We start from the raw sequence: 21,175 nt of genomic DNA, 5'->3' as shown, positions 1-21,175 counted from the left end.
GGCAAGTGTAATACTGATCACGTTTTATTCTGTAATGACCATTGTAGAGAGTAGAAACACTTCAGCTATAGGATCCATGTACAGAAAGATATCCTTGAAATTCTTGCTGCTGGGGATGAAACACACATGATAAAACCCAAAATAGATAAAAATTCAGTTCAGCCTGGCTGGTAATGATAACCCCAGTAATAGCGGGAATAATAGTAATATAAGTGAGTTGAGTCTCCCTTTCCAATGTCATCGATTAAGCGAAAACTATTGTGAAAAACAACTTCGTAACCCCAACAGTATGGTTGAAAATAACTGCTAGGAATCTCAAAGAAATATTTTCAATCATCACTGATACAGAGAATGCAAAATTCAAAGCTGAGATCTTGAGGAACTGAACCCTGGATCGAGTAGTCTCCTGGGGATTATTTTTATTCATGCAACTGTGATGTAGCTGAACAAAGATCGCGCTATCATATGACACATGTTTTTAAGAAAATTGGGTATTTGAAATCATATTTGCTGAATAAATATTTGTTCAACAACAAGACCCTAATGCAATTGCCTGATGAATAAAGCAATTATGTGTAGTCAGCTCGACTGTCACTGTTTCATCATTTTCATTCTTCATATCTTTCTGTCTCATTGGAAATATCTGCTCAAGTCAATGATTTTTAACATATGATGATGTGGGCCTCAGCTTGCCCCAGCATTTGCTAATACAGATGTTAAAAGTATGCTCAACATTACTTCTTGCTGAGAAGAGCCTCCAAGAATGCCCAAATATTAATATTGTTGTGAGCCTTCAAAATGCCCCAATATTCTATTTCTTGTTGAAATGGGCCCTCAAGATGTCTCTCTAGATCTGTCTGAATTGGGCTTTTGAGATGCCTTAATTTTCTATTTCTGGTTTACTCTCGACGTCTGTTTGACTTGAATATCATGATCCCTACAAGGTTCAATTTTGACAATGCACTGTGGTGGATACTTGTGGCTTTATTCGTGCTCCAAATCTGTTTATTTTGAATACTCTCATTTGGTGTCATTAAATCAGCAGTGTTGTCAGGTAACTGGAAGAATTCTCTTCATGTTGTCGCAAACTTAAGAAGTATTCAATCATTCTGACAGAAACGCCTGAGATATTGTCTTCTGAATGAGGTTACCATTTTATGTATCTGGAGGGATTTAGTCAGATAGAGCAGTATAAATAGCTTGGTAATTCATTCCAGGCTGACACAGTGGCTTATCATCTTTCAGTGAAGGCCATCTCTGAAATATACTTTTCCGTAGGAGAGAAACCAATTTATGCAAACAGTAATCTGATGCACTGGCAATACTACATATACAATGGTACAGGCTTATCAAAAATCCACACCCATGTAACATGTTGATTCTGATAACAACTCATCTGATTATGAAGCGATCTTTCAAGATGATTTCACAGTTATTGATAGTTCTTCTGATACCGAGGAAATCCTGAATTCTGATTCTAATGAAGAGAATAAACTGTTACACTTGAAAAATTGGGATTCTCAGAGGCTGAGGCTTCAATAACCATAGAGATGTGGTTCAGATTCATCAATTGCAGAATTGACAGATTTTATATGTGCTGATCAAATGGCTAAGGCTACTGAGCACTTCTTATGGTAGAAGATAGGAAGCCATTATGCAATGATCCCAATTACAAGCAAAGGCGAAACTTTGGGCTATGATTTTTGAAAAGGAATAAGCAGAGGAAGCTTGAAAAGAAGCTTCTCAATGAAGACGATCATGCATTTCATCTTTCAATTCTAATGATTGGTTCTGGGGTTCCTACCGAACCATATCAGATAACTCAAAGAACACTTCCAGAAGATGCTATTGGGTCTCCTTATTTCTACTATGAGCAAATTCATCTTTCAAATCTAATGATTGGTTTTGGGGTTTATACCAAACCAGATCAGATAACTCAAAGAACACTTCCAGAAGATGCTATTGGGTCTTCTTATTTCTACTATGAGCAAATTCATCTTTCAAATCCAATGATTGGTTTTGAGGTTCATACCAAACCATGTCAGATAACTCAAAGAATACTTCCAGAAGATGCTATTGGGTCTCCTTATTTCTACTACGAGAACATGGCACTTGCTCCAGTTAATGTTTGGATTGGAATATCACAGTACTTATTCGATGTAGAGCCAGAATTTGTAGATTCGAAGCATTTTTATGCTACTACACTGAAAAGGGGCTATATTCATAATATGCCAATTGAGAACAGATTTTCTCTTATCTTGTTTTCTCCACACACTATACATGATATTTTTCCATTGACAAAGAAATGATGGCCTTCCTAGGATCCAAGAACAAAGTTGAACTGTTTACAAACATGTACAGGAAGTGCCAAATTGACATAAAGGATCCGCAAGGTTCTTGAAGCTTGTGACAATGAGCCACCTTCGAGTGTCCAGAAGTATGTTCTTGATGAGTGCTGAAAATGGAATCTAGTATAGGTTGGAAGGAATAAAGTTACTCCATTTGAACTTGATGAGGTGGAAATGCTTCTATGTTTCCCTAAAAACTATACACGAGGAGGAGGATATTCTAGAGATATGTTCCCTAGTGATATCAATGTCCTGTCTCTTTTTTCTGGAATCAGTGATGCAGAAGTCGCCTTCTACTGTCTTGGCATATGTTTGAAAATAGATGTGCAAGAACTGAATGATGATCGGTTGGAGCAATTGATGAGCAGATTTGTCGAATTCGACCTTGTTGTCAGTGGCATCCAATGTAACAACCTTACTGGAAGAAATAAACGTCATCAAGATGGACTCGAGGATTTTTGTTGGTGCATTTTCTTGCAATGATTGCTATAACGACTGTCTTTCTATTGCTCCAAATATGTACTGCAATATCCCACTCTTCCCGAACCGTGGAAAGGTTTGGCTGATAGTAAAACTGGTTATCTCATCTTTTGGAATCATGTAACCAATGTTACCCAATATAAAAGGCCTATAAGGGTAGATTCTGTTCCAATGTCTTATTCTGTGCCATAAGTCCTCAAATTCAAATTCAGCAATCTTCTGAAGGACATAATGAATATCATCTTGACAAAGAAAATGATCGGCATAGAAGAAGTAGCAATAATGTATCAAGACTTGAGCCAGCATCACGGTATAACCAGAGTACAGGTAGTGACTTGTTCATGGCTTTATGATGTAATCTTCTAGAGAACATGAATTGATGGTTGGGGAAAATAATCTGTCTGGTGATGCTTATCGCCCTCAGTATGAGATAAACGATAATCTTTCTTGATGAGCCGTTAATAATGTCATAGGAGAGTGTCACAAGTTCAATTCTCCAGACTTTCTGGCTTTTTGAACCACTTGCCTTCAAAAATGTGAAGTGCTTCATTATTATGGCCTCGTTCATTCTTTTTCTATAACAGAGGTAGAACAGACATCAACTTGCTTCAAGGACCTTTCTCATTTGAGACTGCCCTGTTTGAAAATGTTTTTTCCTCCTTTGTTTATTAAAGAATGAAAGAATTTTACAAAGTATTGCCCTTCTCAGGTTCACAATAGAATCAGATCATAAACAATGAGTTTAATAAATATCAAATAAATCAACTACACTTTTAAATCATTCAAAAATCATAGTCCTATGGCAAGTGTCAAAATTATTGACTGATTTGAGGTGTAGGTTGATTCTGGTAAAGTAAGGTCTCTCAGGTTCTCAGGTTAGTCCAGCATATATGTCTCTTTGGGCTTCCATTAATTTCAAGAAATGGTTGTTATGCCCATCTTGTAAAGATGCTTCTCATTTCCAGACTCTCATGAACGTCTTTGGGATGTGCGGTGTTTCATTAAGATCGTCTCTTATGTCATTGTTGCACCATTCATTATTCGAGCCGCCTTTTTTAGGTTTTCAACTCGAATCCTCCTTGGTTTCAAGATGTTATTTAAAAATTTACATCTTGAACCCCCCTTTATCATTTTTCATATCATGCATTAAAGATTTAAAAACCAATTTTTGCAAATAAAAATCAATCTTGGGAGGCGGAATGAATTCTAAAGATATCATCTTTTACTTAGAAATCCATGTATGATTAGAATGGACTTTTCAGGTACGTAACGTAGGCCATGGCTTATGGTTACGAAAGAAAGGGATAAAAAGGCCCAAATAAGTGTTTAAGGGTAATCAAACCAAGGATTAATTCATTCTGATGCCATCAATCTTGCCTTGCTTAACTTGGATCTGCTTTGTTGGGGATTTTTCCATCATTTGGATCCCTCTAGACTGCCAAATTTTGGATTCATTTCCAATTTCTCATATCTTCAGCATTTCTTGCTCTTTTTGTTCGTACTTGATCGACCTTGTAACTTGAGGCTCAATAAGTCACCCATCTTGATTCAATTTTCCTTTTTTTTCTTTTTTTTTATTCTTTCTTTGCTGGATGAGTATAATACTTCAATTGCTTTGATCACTTCCTTTTCCTTTTGCATTTTGGAGGTTTTCCATTATTCTTGATTGGATTGATCTTCAAGCACTCTGTATTTGACATACTTTGTAATTAAAAACTTTCATAACTTCATGGAAACTTGTCTTCGTAATAAAAATGTATTGACAATCTTTATTCTTGTGAGCCAATATCCTTTACCTTGCCCCCCAATGTAGAGGGTGATCCTTGGTTAGGTTGAATTAGAAGAAAAATTATTCAGGCTCAAATGGGGATAACAAAGGATATATATATATATATATTAAAGGATAAATGAAACAATGTCGTTCATCATCTCATACACAGAAACCTTTGTAAAAATAGGTATCCACAGGGGGATGAATATTCAAGATTAACTTTATTTACATGAAAAAATGTAATTAATGCATGATATATTTATTTCAATCAATCACTTTCCCCTTCTTCTTTGAGTATGCCCTAATCACTCGAAATTATCATCAATGAGTTGGTCCATGATGCCTCATCTCGTCTCTTCTTGCAGTAAAATTCATGAATAATTGAAAGTTTGGTTCTTTTGAGGTCTTTTGGTTTATGATGGTTTTGTGTTTGGAAGGACAAATATGTGACTTTTAAGTCATGTATTTGGTGAAGGGATAATATCATAAACCAAACCCAACTCTATCCGAGAAGGTAAACATCTAGAGTTGATGTCTCAAAACAAGTAGAGACATTTCTTCAGAATCTCAGATAATGCAGTGTCAGGATTTGGTTTTGGTAAGGGTCAGTAATTGGCATTGATGGGATATTGAAGATATAATTTTACCACTTGCCAATAGATCTATAACTCTTGAAAAATTAAAAGAATATTTAATCTACTTGATACTCAATAATCTCAAGATTAAAATTTGACTCCTTGCTCATAACCATAAAAGTGTACTTGGCCCAGGATTTTTATCCTTATTTACCCCCAATTTCTTGATCATTTCTTGTGTCAAGACTCCTTTGTCGACAAGCATCTCTATTTCCTTTAACAGTGACCAATAATTCCCTGTTGAATGTCCAGATACTCCCAAGTGAAAATTACAGAAGCTATTTTGATCATAGCAATGGGCATAAGGCTTTGGTGACACCTTCACCAATCTTGGTGTAATGTATTGACCTTTAACCAAATGAGGGTACAAGTCTGAGATAGATTCTTGAAACACCTTCAGAGTTTTCTCGCTCGCGAGGCTATCACTTTCTTTGATCGTTCTGAACGAATTAATGCTCTCATGTTATCGAGGGGGTTCTGAATGCTCATTTTAGCTATAACTGGGGTAATATTAACCATATTTCTTAAGTTGTCCTTTGCCTTACTGGTTTTCGAAAAATCTGATACATGTATCTGAGGTATCTTCTGGGTTATATCTTCCTCATTCTTTCTTAGACCTATAGGCCAATCTCGAATTACATCCATGGGAGCCTTTTGATTTCTTTTCCCATTTTCTTGTGCCCAATATTCTTCGTAGGATTTGGTTACATTAGTTTCTGTTGCAATAACGGTTTCTGAACATTGAACCTTAACCCCTTATTTTATCTTGTATTTTTGAATTGCTTGCTCTAAAGGGTCTTGGAAATTTCCCTTAAGGTTGCTAGGAACCTTAGCTGAACAATTTGGAATTCCAGTATGATTTATCCAAGGAACTTCCTTGTAGGTCCATTTCTCATTTGGAGGCCACTGTGATTGATCAAGTTGTGGAGTAATTGATCTGGCTGAGAGCATTTTTGGATGCAATTTTTCACTCGAACAGTGGAAGGGAGGAAATTGAAATCCCTGCGCATTCTTTTTCTTCTTGATCACTCTATAAGGTTTGGCACCATGTTTGACTGAATAAGACCTCACTGTATTTACCCCAGCTTCTTTCTTGACTTTAGTATTGTCAGAGCCTCTTATCTTGCCACTCTTGATAGCCATTTCGATGATTTCTCCACTTATGATGATGTCAGAGAAATTATTAGGGACAACCCCTATCATGTGATTAACATAAGGAAATTTTAATGTGCTGATGAACAAAGTAGTGAACTCTTTTTCAGTCAATGGTGGATGTACTTGAGAAGCAACGTCTTTCCATCGTTGTGAATATTGTTGAAAGCTTTCATTGCACTTCATATTCATGCTTTGCAACATTGTTCGATCAGGGGCCATGTCAGTCATGTGCTTGTATTGACCCAAAAAAGCTTGAGCTAAATCCCTCCAAGAATGTATTTGAGTACGTTTTAGCTGATTATACCATCTGGATGCAGACCCAGATAAACTGTCTTGGAAATAGTGGATCAACAATTTTTCATTCTCTATATAGCCAGTCATTCGACGACAATACATAGTGATATGATATGAAGGGCATGTGGTCCCATTATACTTCTCAAAATCTGGAACCTTGAACTTTGATGGAATAACCAGGCCAGGGATCAAACTTAGTTCTTTGGCCTCAAACCCATAAAATGACTCAACTGTCTCTATAGATTTTATAACCTCTTCTATATTTTCCAAACGTTGAGTGAATTTTTCCTTCTCAACTGATTTGTTTAGGTCAAGGACCTCATTACTAATACAAAATTCATCAGGCTTCAACTCAGAAGTAGTAGGACAATCAGTGGGGAATGATGCTCCAGCTTGATATGGTGAGTTCTTAACAGCAAAGTAAATTGGTGATTGAATTTCCTGGGGTATAGAGGTGAACTCAGGAATATGAACAGGTGTAACACCCAAAGAATTTGTGGGGTTTTCAACAAGACTCTTTCCAGCTGTCTGGTGCTTCTCAATCATTTCTTTCATATTGTTCAGTAGATCGATATGAGAATTTGTGATATTAGCTTCAATTTGTGCCAACTTGCTCCTTAATTCCTCTTGTATTTCTTTCTGCTCTATCTCAAATTTGGCTAGCCTATCCTCAGTTTCTTTAGACATTTTTCTTGTGTCGTGCTGAGCGTTCTTGCTTCAAGGAAAAACCAAGATCACTTCATTTGAAATCCTTATTTTAATGAATGTTTTAATGTATTATGACATAAAAAATGCAAAGATGCCAAAGGCAAATGTAAATATGTGAATGTAATAATAAGAATACAAATTGTGCAATACAAAAGCAAACATAAAAAAACAAATGCAAAGATGCCAAATGTAAATATGCAATTGTAAAAATGTAAATTATTTAAAATACCAGAATAGGACATCCAGTTATATTAAATAAACATTATTATTTAATTAAATACGTTTTAATGCATGATGTAAATTTAAAAATGTAAATGTAAATACAAACGTAAAAATGTACAAATGCAAAATACAAATGCATGTATGAAAAGGTGTTACTCAAGAGTGATCATCTTAGAACAGATTTCATTGAACGCAAAAGTTTCGGTACATCAAACAAAACTTTACATATAGGGATATATTTTACTCCTAACTTTTCCAAAGCCTAATTAGTTTCCATTCATGCTCAAAAGTTGAATCTTCAGTCTGCTTCATCTCCTTGTAAAATCAGCTAAATCTATCATTTAAGAACCATATTGTTTGTCTGGACTGCAACTTCTTCTATGACATTCTCTTTCATCTTCTGTGTCACTTCTTGAAGTTGCTCATTTTCCCTTGTAAGAGATCCTTTCTGTCCAAGAAGTTCTTGAACAAGATCTTCATATATGTTGCAGTTCTTTTTCAGCTTGGTGACCCCTGTGATCCATTCTTCTGGGGTGTTTCCTATGCCAACATTTTGAAAGGCTTGACTAATCTTCTGAAAATCTTCATGCATGGCTTCCATTTTTGTGCTCAATTTCTTGTTTTGGTCCTTCAAATAACACGCTTGAACTTCATAAAAACCTCCTCTATTCTGTGTGTCCCGACTGATACTCTTACCATAGACTGCTTTTGGTATCAATCTGGCAGGATCTTCGTGGAGTACTTTTGGTATTAATATAACAGGATCTCTGTGTGCATTACTTCCCTCGATCCTCGTAGTTTCTTCAGGATGTCTTTCCTTGGCCGCATATTTTGTTTGATCATTACTCTTACCATAGATGCTTTGGTATCAATCTGGCAGGATCTTGTGGAGTACTTTGGTATAATATAACAGGATCTCTGGTGCATTACTTCCCTCGATCCTCGTAGTTTCTTCAGGATGTCTTTCCTTGGCCGCATCATATTTTGTTTGATCATAAAACTTTTTGTCCATTTACGATTTTTTCCAATATGAGAACAGTCTTTCCAGTAAAACACCTTTTGGTTATGCCATGATCATGCAATGCAAACAAAAGAAATCAATATGAACATATTAGAGCAATGTAACATGCATGAAAAAATAAGAAAAAATAGAATAGTTAGTATCAACTAATGGAAAAAAAAATCTATCTATCAAGGTATAAATCTTAACCTCATGCTTTCTAGTTCCATGCTTTGTTTGGAAAATTTAACCTAACCGCATGATTTCTAGTTCGCATGCATTTATTCAGGAAAAAGAAAAGAAATAAAATAAATTAAAAGCTAGAGCTTATTTCTCCTTTGTGTATACCTACTGACAAAATTTCGCATAGTTTCAGATCGGGAGAGTTTCTAGGGTTTTATATGCAGGTTTTCAGTTTAGGAGTAAAGGTACTCGAACTATTCTTGTTTATGCCCCCTTGGGCTGTCAAACCCTCAATCCTAGTCCATTACAGACTTAAGCGGATCGAGTTCAATTCTAGGGGACACATTTCTCTATGACTGACACGGAGAATAAATTCTCACGAAGATATAGAGCATATGAACCCCAAAAGTTACTTGCTAAGTTTGACACGGAGAATAAATTCTCACGAAGACGTCGCTTTCACTCCCACTTAAAAGGACAAACTCAATTATAGAGCTTTATGTTAGCAATGCAAGTGTGTGTGTGAGGAGAAATGTTCAAACCTCTAACAGATAAATAAAATGCTTGCAAATAAAATGAAATAATATATATAAATACTATGAAAATAATAAGTATATATAAAAAATTTGAAAAGAAAGAATTATAAATTAAATATATGAATTTTTAATTTTCTAATTGATAGAGACAATTAATAATTGGTTTTAAAGTTTGACGGTCCCAGCGGGGGCAGAATTTTTACTTGGGGGAAAAGTGATATGAATAAATGGTTTTAAAATAATTTGGGAGTCGCCATCGGCCATTTGGATCAAGTAGGTCGAATACCTAAAAATCATCCTTTAAAAGAGTTTTTAACAAAACATCGATTAAAAGATAAACTGTTCTGCGTTTTAACCAAAAATTCGTTCTTTTTAATAATAAAAAGGGATTCGTGGTCGGTTACATTTAGGGAAGGATTAGCATTCCTACAACGCCCAGAATTGGTATTTTTAATTATAAATTGTCTCTGTTATTAGAAATTTAAAAATTCAAAATATATTTCATTTATAATCCTATTATTTCAAAATATATTAATTAATATATAAAATATAAATAAAATATTTATTTATTTAGAAATATCAGAAAAGGAGTTCTAGGTGCCTTAAGACAGCTCTTTTCTTTAATATTAAAATAAATAAATAATTAAAACATTTTTCTAAAAATAATAATAATATACTAATATATAATTTATAAAATAAGATATTTATTTATTTAAAAATATCAGAAAATGGACATCCAGTTGCTTTAAGACTGCCCTTTCTTAATATTGAAAAATAAATATAGATATTAAAAAAATTAGTACTTTTCTCAAAAGTAATTTATAAAATTAAATTATAAATAGGATTAAAAAAACAAATAAAATAAATAAATCAATATTTTTTATATATTTATATGAATAATAATAATAGGAACAAAAGTAATTAAATATATAAACATATAAATTAAATTAAATATAAATAAACAATGACTAAAATAAATAAAGTTGAAACTAGGGTCTTAAAAATAATAAATTAAATAATTAAATTTAGGGATTGAATTATAACTTATTAAAATTAAATGGTCTAATCGTAATATTATGAAATATAATAATTAACAGTGTCATTAGCCTTAATTATTTAATTAATGATCAAAATAAAAAAATATTAAAACTTAAGGGACTAAATAGGGTATTTTATACTAAGGATATATACATATGTATCAGTGATAAATTATAATAAAACAGAATTAGAAAACGAATTACAAGGCTCATAAATTGATATTAGTGACCATAATGTAAATTTATAAAACTTGAATGACTACGGAAAGGGAACCATATGTAAAATTACACAGGGGTCCCTCCCCAAAAACGGCGTCGTTTGAGGAGGGATTTATTTACCCAAACGGCTGGCCCGAAGGGCCAGCATCCTCATTTCTCTCGTTCCTCTTCTCTCTAACGAGAGAGAATTTAACATTCTCTCTCGGTTCTCTCTTCAATTCCCTCATCTGAGGGAATGAGCTCGGCCGACGGCGCGCTTTGGATCTCGACCACCGCCGCTACCATATACGGTGGTCGGATTTACATAAAGACCCCAAAATAAAAGCCCCGAACCTCCCAAGGCCGAATCTGGCCTTGGTTTGCCCTAAAAAACTCTTGATCGAAGCAGATCTAGAAATACCTTCGGGTATTTCAAATGTTTCCTCGGCACGTAGCGTCTCGGTCACCGCGTGGTTTCCTCGTAAGTTCTTTCTCCTTTTTTCTTTTGTTTTGTTTGTGCTGAGGGTTGTTATTATTTTTTTCTTGTTTTTGTTGTCTGTTCGGATCTCTTCGTTTCTCTCTCTGGTCTGTTGGTTGCTTTCCGTTCTTTGCTTGCTGTGTGTGTTCTGTCTTGCAGGTGGGGTGGCTTTTATAGCCACCACCGAGGCTCCGTTGGACCGGTCTCAGAGATGAGTTTGGTGAGTCACCAAACTATGTGGTGATCACCCCATAGCTGCGACGTGGACGACAGGCGTGGTGTTTCTGGAGTCTTCAAAGAGGTGGCTTCGTGGCACTGACGGCGGCGTGGCAGCAGCTGAAGCGTAACGTGGAGGTGGCGGCTGAGCAGAGGGCAGGCTGGCCTTTGGAATCTTGGAGGCGGCTGGGGGCTAGGGTTTGAAAACCCTAACTAAAACCCTAAATATTTAGGGTTTCATTTTGGTTTGGGCCGGTTCTGGTTGGGCCTGGGATTTGGGCTTGTAAACGGTATTTGGCTTCTGATGTAATTTGTAATATTAATATATATATATATATATATATATATATTAATAAAATAATAATAATATATTATATTAATAATAATTATAATTATTATTATGAAAAAAATTAATGTCTACAATTCTCATATACATAAACTCTAATGTCCCAAAGCAAAAATACCATCCTCCATCCCATCTAATGTTACTTGGACTCATACAGGTGTGTCCTCTTAAACAGTTATATCCTCAAACCCATATGTGAATATTGTGTCGAACACGAATATTTCAAGTAAATCAAGGCCAACTTGGATCCATCTTTTACAGAAATTCATCACCTTGGTCTTGATCAGAATTCAAAATTATAATTTACCGATTGCATGTTAACATGATATATAAGATACTCACAGATCACAGGGACTGTACGGAATTCGTGGGGAAACCAGGTCGTTGACAATTTCGTCCATTATGTCTTGAAGAATATCCCAATCCATTTCAACACCAGTTTCGTATGCTTCGATATCGAAAACTGTCCATTTCCCCAGTGAATTGCTCATCTCATATTCTATTAATTCATCAGGTACCATCCCAACTAGTCTTATCCACCTTTTAACTTCGACTGCAACATCTCGAATCAGCTTTCCTGAGTTCATGCAATACGGCAAACTTCTCCAAGGTCTGAATCCCGAATTACAATATAGACCATATTTGAAATCTATACACTCTATTGCACAGTCAAACAGAAACCCTCGAAGCTGATTGTTTTCTTTGAGTTGATCGATACCAAGAACAGACTTGAGATCTACCTGCATGATAGCGACAAGAGTCTCGACTTCATCGTATATATAAGGAGCCAGGAGAAAATCATCTGTCCTACCCGAATCCTTGGGAACCGAATTTCCAAACAACAATTCTGCTTTCAAGATAACCTCTTTAGCATGGATAAGCTTGTCACCAGATAATGCAAGACCAAAATTACTGACAACATGCAACATAGCAGAAATTCGGTTGACAAGATCAATGATCATCTCATTAACAGTTGTTTCATTGTCCAATGAAGTTGCAGAATCCAGAAGATCCGCATCAGGTTCCATTTGTTGTTGTTCATCATATGAGAAATCCGTGGAATCCGGTTGTAACCTATGTCCTGAACCAAATATATACGGAAAAAACTAAAATGAAAGATTCTTTTTCCCACAATGGAGGGGAACAGAAAAGGCACATAATTTATGCTATGTTTGGTTAGGCAAGTATTAACATAAGGAAAAGCTTAATTTTTACTTGAGTTAAAATAGTTTGTCATAGCATAAAGCTGAGTAAAAGCTCAAGTAAAAATAATAAATATTCAAAATAAATTATTAAACAGATCTGATCAGAGCAGTGCGCATGAACTCATTTTAATCTGCATTTTCTAGTAATACAATACCGCATAAGTTCCTTGAATAGCATACACATTTCTTGACACAAAAATAAAAGGGTTCATTTAAGGCTAAGGTTTTGAATTTTTACCTATGCTTTCATCGAGGCTGCTGGAAACAAAACTATCGTTCGAAAATGAAGCTTCAAGAACAGAACCGGGGCTAAAATGATTGCCATGGTTGGCAAATCCAACTGAACTTTCAGCCTTTGCTTCAGTCTAAGAAATAAGGAAATAATATTTTAGAAAAACAAAATGTCAATTTGTAAGTGGCAGGAAAAGCTGTTATCATATGCACAAACCCTCAAGCAACGCACAAAAGCTTCATATAGACATGGAAAAAATCATATTAACACCCAAAAACTACTAATCGAAACATCCATAAATATTCAACGGCTTAAGTCAATGAGCTGCAATCTTAAACAACTGTAACTATGCTAAACCAGTCTTGTTTCTATTCAATGGGGTTTTGAATATGGGACAAAGTTTTGAGTGAAATTGCAGATTTTACAAACTCTGATTAATCTAATTCAGAAAGGCATAGCTTTCTTCAATTAATCTTTGCCACTTCAGTAGCAATTAGGCAGTGTATTTATCCAAATGTAATTACATGGAAAAAGTCCAAAATTTCAACCATCAAAACCAGGCTAGACTGTCAAACTTTGCTTTTGCTCTTTCTATGTGGGATGGAGGAGTTGAATACTGGATGGTGAACGCTGAGCCCACTCTCAAGATATAAGAACCTATGAGCTATGTTACATGGACTCAGTCAGGTGCGGATCTATGTCCAATAAGAGCATGTTCAGGTTTTCCTAAGTTTTTCCATTTATTTGGAGGACCCTTGAAGATTCTATCCCATTAATCATGTGTAGAACACTAGAACCGGACACAGTTAGTGGGAGCAACATAGCGACTGAACAACAATCCAGGTAATAGGGTTGGTGAAAATATTGTTATGATCTTCCTACATGCATTTTATTAGTATTAAGCAGTAACCTGGAATTATCAAGGCACATCTCGTACAGAGACATCTAAAACTAAAGTTGAGACCAAAGATACAACATCAAATTCAGTGCATAAACCAGTGAAAGGACAATTCAGTGCCTCAGAATATAAACACCAACCTTGAAGCCGATATCTGAACTGAAAAGGTGACCACTCCAAGAGTTAGGTTGCCCTGATGTTAAAGCAGAAATCAACTCCTGGAGAATCATGGCAGTTGATCTCTTCGGTAGCGTGCAACCAGTTTTTCGTTCATCCTCCTCTTGAGAAGTCAATTCCTTCAACTTTTGTTCCAAAAGTGCACTTAAAGCATCTCCTGTCAGCGGCAAGTTCTTCGGCAAAGATGTTTCTCCGTAATTGTTCTCCAGTATTTCACGCCTTTGGAGGACAATGCTTTCATTTGGGTTATTTCTTTGGTCCTTCAATTCCATGGAAACGCCGTGCTTTTGCTTTAATGGAGAACTGAATGTGAAAGAAATAATTTCGGTGTCCTTTTCATCCATGACTCCCTTACCAGTTCTTTGGCTCGTTGATCTGCTTTTAACACACGTCCGGTCCATGCTGCAAGTTCCATGTACCATTTCTCGTCTGGTCACCGGATTGTATTTATCATTTTTTCCTTTACCAATAGCTGAATTGATGAAACCTGTAGTTTCTGCTTGCCCATTAACACTATTGGTCCTCCTCTTTCTTACTGGAGACCGTAGCTGAGACAAGGAGTCATCTCGGCCCCTGCAGGAATTTCTCTCGATTTCAATAGGAGCACTATCCACTTCGATTGACACTCTATGTTGGGTTTGACTACTTGAACTTTGGTTCAGCGCAACAAAATCTTTGGCCCTGCTAACAGCATTTGTGCTGGAAACACCTTTCCTACTCGGAAGATTATTTAATTTAGCCTTCGCTGGGATTCTATCCCTGTCTAGTGATATATGATTATGACTTTGATTCCTCGGCTTGTTAGCAACATGAGACTTCCCATTCCTTTGGGATTTGTCAGATTGGCCTGCTAAATGCCATTGAGCTTGAGCGTCTTGAAGTAGAGGACTTCTAAATGTATCAGAATCATTACTTGATTGTACACTGTTCTCTTCTTGGCTAGTAAAAGATAATGGTTGGTCATGGCTTCTCTGAAAAATTCCCTCTTTCCCTTGATCAAACAAGGTCGGGGAAGGCCTCGGCCAACTCTTTCCTAATCCCTGCAAAGAAGCATCAGCAAAATTCGGAGCAGAGGAAGGAATAACAAATGGCTGATCCTCTGACTTTGCTCTAGACTCCACAACGTCAAGCAAATTGCCACAGTTATTGCATGATGTCGGGCCAAGCAAAGACTTACCAATACTAATATTACAAGCAGATTGTTCCAACACATCTGGTGACACAACCTGAATTCCCTCGGTTGCAGCCACATTCTTACTCGAATAAGCAAGAGAATATTTCACTCTATTTGTTGCTTGCAATCCTGGTTCCAAAATTTTAGTAGCTGCATCGATCAACCTCGATGTCCTAGAAGCATTCCTTGCCGAAGAAATCCTCGGACTCTTTACCGAAGGAACAAACTTTTGATGATGATGATGATGCTTCTTCGGTCGCGACAAAACATTCTTAATTTGTAATGCCTCAGCTCCAAACCTAGTGACAATCCGTCTATCGTATGGCTCTATTTTCTGAATCTTCGGAGGTCGAGGCTCAATTTTCGAGCTACTTTTAGCTAAATCCAAATCTTTCCCACTTTGAAAATTCAGCATTTTCTCATCTTTAAGATCAGAATTACTACCTAAAGCCAGAGCTTTTCTATGAGGCTTATCTCCATTCAAAGCCGGCATGGCTTCTAATCCCATTAGCCTAGCAACCAAACCAGGAGATTTCATTTCATGCTTTTGATCCGTTTCTCCTTTACTAAAATGTTTACCATTTTTCTTCACGTTTGGAAAACCCCCACAGTTCTCATCAGCAATCTACCAAAATTCCTCATAAACATCAATTGTAATATCATTATATAAGCAAAATAAATGACTAATTTATGAACTAAAAAACACAAAAAAAAATATCCAATAAATTTCCGAGAACATACCAAATGCAGCTTGGATTTGGGCATTTTTTCATCTCCTCCAAAACTTTTTGAAGCTTTAGTTCGGGCCGAGAAACAATGACAGCTGATTACAAATTCAATTTGAAAAAGAAAAACATAAAATTTTCAAAAACAATTGAAGAAGGAATAAACTTACGAGGAGAGAGTAATTTTCTAGAGAAAAATTTCTTCTTTGCAAATCTTTTGTTCCAATCAAAGAGTTGAAAGAAAATGCCGACACAACCACCAGGCCTATAAGGCTTCTTCTCCGTTATAGCAAGAGGCGACTGCGTTTTCACCGTCTGTTCATTCATTTTGCTCAGCAGCTACACTAAAAAAATTACCCAGAAAATTTCTTCAAAAAAAATCCAAGGAAATGCTGAAAAGATCTCTAGTTTTAATCATTTGACAAACACACCCAACAATCTAAGCCAACCCCATTCCAACCCACTATACAAAAAGCTAAACCCATTAAAGAACAAAAAGGGATGGAAAAGACCCGTTAGTTTAAACAAAAGCACAGAAAGGCCTGAAAGTGGTGAAAAGGAGCAATGTAGTAAATGAGCAAGAGAATCTACGAAGAAAAAAAAGAACAGGAAAAGCAGTACAATAATGGAGAGGAAGAAGATTGGAGAGAAAATGACAAGAAAAGGAGCAGTGAAAAGGAAAGGGTTCTCTACTATTTAGTCGGTATTTACATGTCTTGATGCAAGGGTAAAATGATTCTTTACAGAAAAAGAGAAGGAATTATGGGATGAAAAAGAGAGAGAAAAATAAGACGGATTGAAAAGACCGATGAAATGAAAAAGGTTCGGAATGGATTCTGGACGGAACTGGTGAAAGTGTTGGATTCGGCAGTGAAAAGACAGAGCTTTGAAAACGCCTAATCATCGGCTGCTGGCTGCTGTCGTAGCAGATCAGTTTCACGCGCACTGCTTAAGAAGAAGAAAAAGAGCTTTTGTTTCTAGTCAACTTGCCTGTCAAATCCAATAACAAAAAGCTACAGCTGCTATATACTAAAACTAACAGTTTTCAACACTGGAAATTATATTATTATATCCCAAATAATTAAAATATTTTATGGTTGAGTTTTTATATTTTTAATTTAAGTAAAATTGTGTTATTATGAGTGAATTACTAAAATATTAGTTATACAAAAAATATTAAATTATGTAAAATTACATTTTTTTATTGATATATATCTTGGAGCTTAATTGATTTATAAAATATTTCTTCCGGGCATTAGATAAAATTTGTTGCTGTTTTCTAAAGTGAATCAATTCATTCATATAATGAAAAATGATTATATAATGATTGCGACCATGAAATCTTTATTAAACAATTGAACAAGAAAATAATTGATAAATTGTGATATTCAAATTATTTTTAGTGATTAAAAAGATAATTATTATCCTTAGAAGTCTCGAGTTTGAATATCTGTATAATAAGAATACGAATTGAGATTTTAATTTTGATAATATTATAATATATATACCGCATATACAATTGTGTTTTATTATAATTTATTTAAGAAATCTATAAATATTTATTACAATGAAGGAATCGATTCGGAAAATCATAAGAAATGGGTAAACTAGTAAGGGGATTAAACATTCATCAACTAGAGTGGTGATAACATAACAAACCCTAAAATCACTTGAGTAAGCAAGACAATAATTTGTACAGGATAAAGCTACCAGTTCCACGATATTTATTAAAAATATATTTATTAAGTAAGTATATAAAATTACTCAAATATACGAAATATTGGATTACTCAAATTAGCAAATAGACCACAGATAGTACAAATTCGGATACCAAAATGTTCTTTCCGGATATTGATGTTTTGAATTTATTATTTAATAAATATATTTTAATTTTATGACAGTCAATTTAAAAGTAAATAAAATTATAAATGAATAGAATATTCAACTAATAATTTGTGAACTATTTATGTTTTTTATGTTTATTTATTAAATTAAATAGATAAACATGAAAAAAGTATATTGTTAAACAAATAGTTTGAATAAAAATGTGTTCGATTCATTTATATCCGTGAATAAATTTGTTTATTAATTTATTTAATAATTATCTTTAAGTTCTTTATTAATTAATTTATTTAAATTCTATTAAATATATTAAAAGTATTTATATTTTTATTAAATATTTATCTTTAATTATTTTACACCCGAACCATTAAAATTATATATTTTTTATTTTATGCTTTTTATTATTATTTAAAAAGAGTTTTTTTTTTTGTTATATGTAAATATGTATAATTGGAGGCAAAAGACAAAGACAAAGCGAGGGAACAGGCTGTCCGTGAATGTGTTATCAAAGTCTACGTCTCCCTGTCCCCCTACCCTCCGCTGTCTTTACCGACGGATACCATTTTTACCTCTCTCCTTTTCCCCATTTTTTAAATGAGAAAAGTCACCAAATCTTTGACATTAATCTACTCTCATTACTACCAAAAACTTCCATACTCGCTCAACATAACAATTCAGTTTTATGGGTAAATTATAAATTTAATATCTTAATTATTATTTTTATTCTGTTTTAATTATTTAATTATTTTGTTTCAAAATCATTGTTAACATTATGTTTTTGTTTCATTTTATTCACGTGTATGTGTCATTATAAAATACCGTTATGTTTTCGTTAAAGTTTTTTAGAAAAATGTCATGTCAATAATTTTATAATTTTTTACCAGTGAATGACCAAAATAAAATTAAAACGTAATATTAAGTATTATTTAAAAATAATAATTAGGTGATAAAATGAACAAAAATTTGTTTGAACACTTATTCATTTTAATTTTTTTTTCAATTTTCCTAAAAAAGAAATGTTAAGACAACATGTGTGTCAATTTCTCTTGAATCTTTCAAGTATAGTAAACATTTAATTACATTTTATCGTTATATTCGACCATCATTTTGAGTAGTCATCCTTTAGTGTATCAAAATTTTATTTAAGTGATATTAAATAGAGTTGTTGATCATTTTGCTCTTCATGGGACTTTCCTAATAAAATTTTGTTAAATATCTTGTCATCTTCTAATACTCTAATAGGTCAAAATAGGATCGTCAATTGAGAGATCTAATTAGGTTTAAGGGCCACTTTTGTCCCCGTAGTATATTCAATTTATTATTTTTATATCAATTTAGCCCTCAAAGTTGTTTAATTACATCATAATATATCTTACCTTAACTTAAAACCCTAAATTATAAATCCTAAGGTATAGTTTAGGGTTAGGGTTTATTGTTTAGAGGTAATAGAGCAATGATTTAGGGTTTAATATTTATAATTTAGGGTTTAAGTTAGGGGTAGTGTATAGAACAATACAATCGAGCAACTTCAATGACTAAATTAATATGAAAATACGATAAGAACAAAAATAATAAATTAGATCTACTACGGGTACAAAAACTAACCTTTTACCATCTAATTATAGTACAGCGTATTCAAGAGTGATTGTACACTTCATAGACGAATGATGAAAAGTATGCGTAACCAATCTCTATTTCTCAATAAGTGTCATTGATGTTAAGCTTAAAAATTCCCAATCAATTGGGATACAATAAAAAGTCGGTTTGATCCAATAACTCATCTTTTCACTTAATGAAAAAAATGAACCAAGGATATGATCATTATCTTATTAATTTTAAATAATTACATAATAAGCTATTAAAAATATATTTTAAAAAGAATAATAAAAAAACACGAACCGAATGACCTCACCGATAAAGGGATTATTATTATTCCTTAAAGTATTGAGTTCAAACACTAGGAATGCTATGGACGTGAGCGTTCAATGTCAAATGGTTGAGAGTTATCTTTGAACAAATATTATCTTGTACTTAAACCAAATTAAATAAATAAAAAACAAAAATATCATCAATAAAATTAATTCTATTACCACGTGTGACAAAATAAATTACAATGTGTCGCGTATAATCTTTATGTTTCTATTTTACAATGTAAAATAATTAATAATAATACAATTTTAAACAAATAAACTAAAACTTATTAAAAACTATAAAAGTTAAATAATTAAAAAAAATAAAAATGATTAACATCATATTTTAAAATTTATATAATTTTTGATGCATCATGATCCATATTAAATGATAATTGCAGAGCATATTTATTTTTAGGATAAAAATATAATAATATTATATAATTAAATCATTAAAAAAACTCATAAATACAAAAAATATACATTATAAATACCTTTTTAATTTTTATTTTAAAACTTTATGTTTAATTTATTATTTTTATATGTGAAGAATAGAACGATGATCTATATAGAAAAAGATTCTTAAAAAAATTTAAATCATTAATGAAAAAGTAACTCTGTATCTTTTTGGACTAAACATCCCTAAACTACAAGATCCTTGGCAAATTTCACTTGAGTTGTTTTGACTAAAATAATAATATAGAAATATAGAAGGAAGTACAAATTATTTTAATTTTATTATCAAAATAACATCTCATCCATAACGATTCCAAAATTAAAAATAAATAAACTAAATTAGTTTCACGTTGGATTATGACCTTAATATTATTCAAGGTCCACAACATATATAATGAATAGTATGAATAACTGTCCGTATTGGATTCAATTGTTATTTGTGATATAAAGGTGAAACCTTTTCAAAACCATTATAGAAATTTAAAAGACTCACGATTTGATGTATTATAAATTCAATGGAAGGGGAGTGTGTGTTTTGTAGTTCCATGATTGTGATGATTCCTAGGATTTTATGTCTCCTAAGAGACAAAAGTATGGTTAAGTGTTAAGCATTGGACAAAGTCGGTTTGACCATTATTCAGCGCAGCGCGGTATTCAAAATCAGCACATGCTCCATGCAGTCGTCTATGCATTCTTTATTCCAATTTCAATATCTTCACTCATCTGTTGCATACAATAACTATACATTTTGAGTTTTAACGTTTGTAGTTTTCTTTTCTTTGTCAACAAAAGCTAATACAGCAACGAATCATGTTACATAGCTTCTCCTTGGCCTAGATTTATAACTTTTTTTTTAAATTTATTAATGGATCGAGTGGTTAAAAATATTTATATTATTTTATTTTTTATAAATTTAAATTTTAATATTTATCTTGATATTTTTCATAAC

General features: G+C 33.6%; 1 protein-coding gene across 1 annotated transcript; it reads right to left on the bottom strand.

Moving 5' to 3' along the window:
• Positions 1-11,930: 11,930 nt before the first annotated feature.
• LOC120177128 lies at positions 11,931-16,377 on the bottom strand. The gene is made up of 5 exons (XM_039183359.1): positions 16,193-16,377; positions 16,035-16,103; positions 14,083-15,918; positions 13,051-13,177; positions 11,931-12,688 (listed from the first exon to the last, which is right to left on the bottom strand). The coding sequence occupies exons 1-5, from the start codon at positions 16,343-16,345 to the stop codon at positions 11,946-11,948; spliced, it is 2,928 nt and encodes a 975-aa protein (XP_039039290.1). The 5' UTR covers positions 16,346-16,377; the 3' UTR covers positions 11,931-11,945.
• Positions 16,378-21,175: the final 4,798 nt, after the last annotated feature.

The sequence above is a fragment of the Hibiscus syriacus genome, unplaced genomic scaffold, assembly GCF_006381635.1.
Source record: "Hibiscus syriacus cultivar Baekdansim isolate YM2019G1 unplaced genomic scaffold, ASM638163v2 tig00112281_pilon, whole genome shotgun sequence".
Lineage (NCBI taxonomy): Eukaryota > Viridiplantae > Streptophyta > Magnoliopsida > Malvales > Malvaceae > Hibiscus > Hibiscus syriacus.
This window is presented reverse-complemented; position numbering and strand designations above follow the sequence as displayed.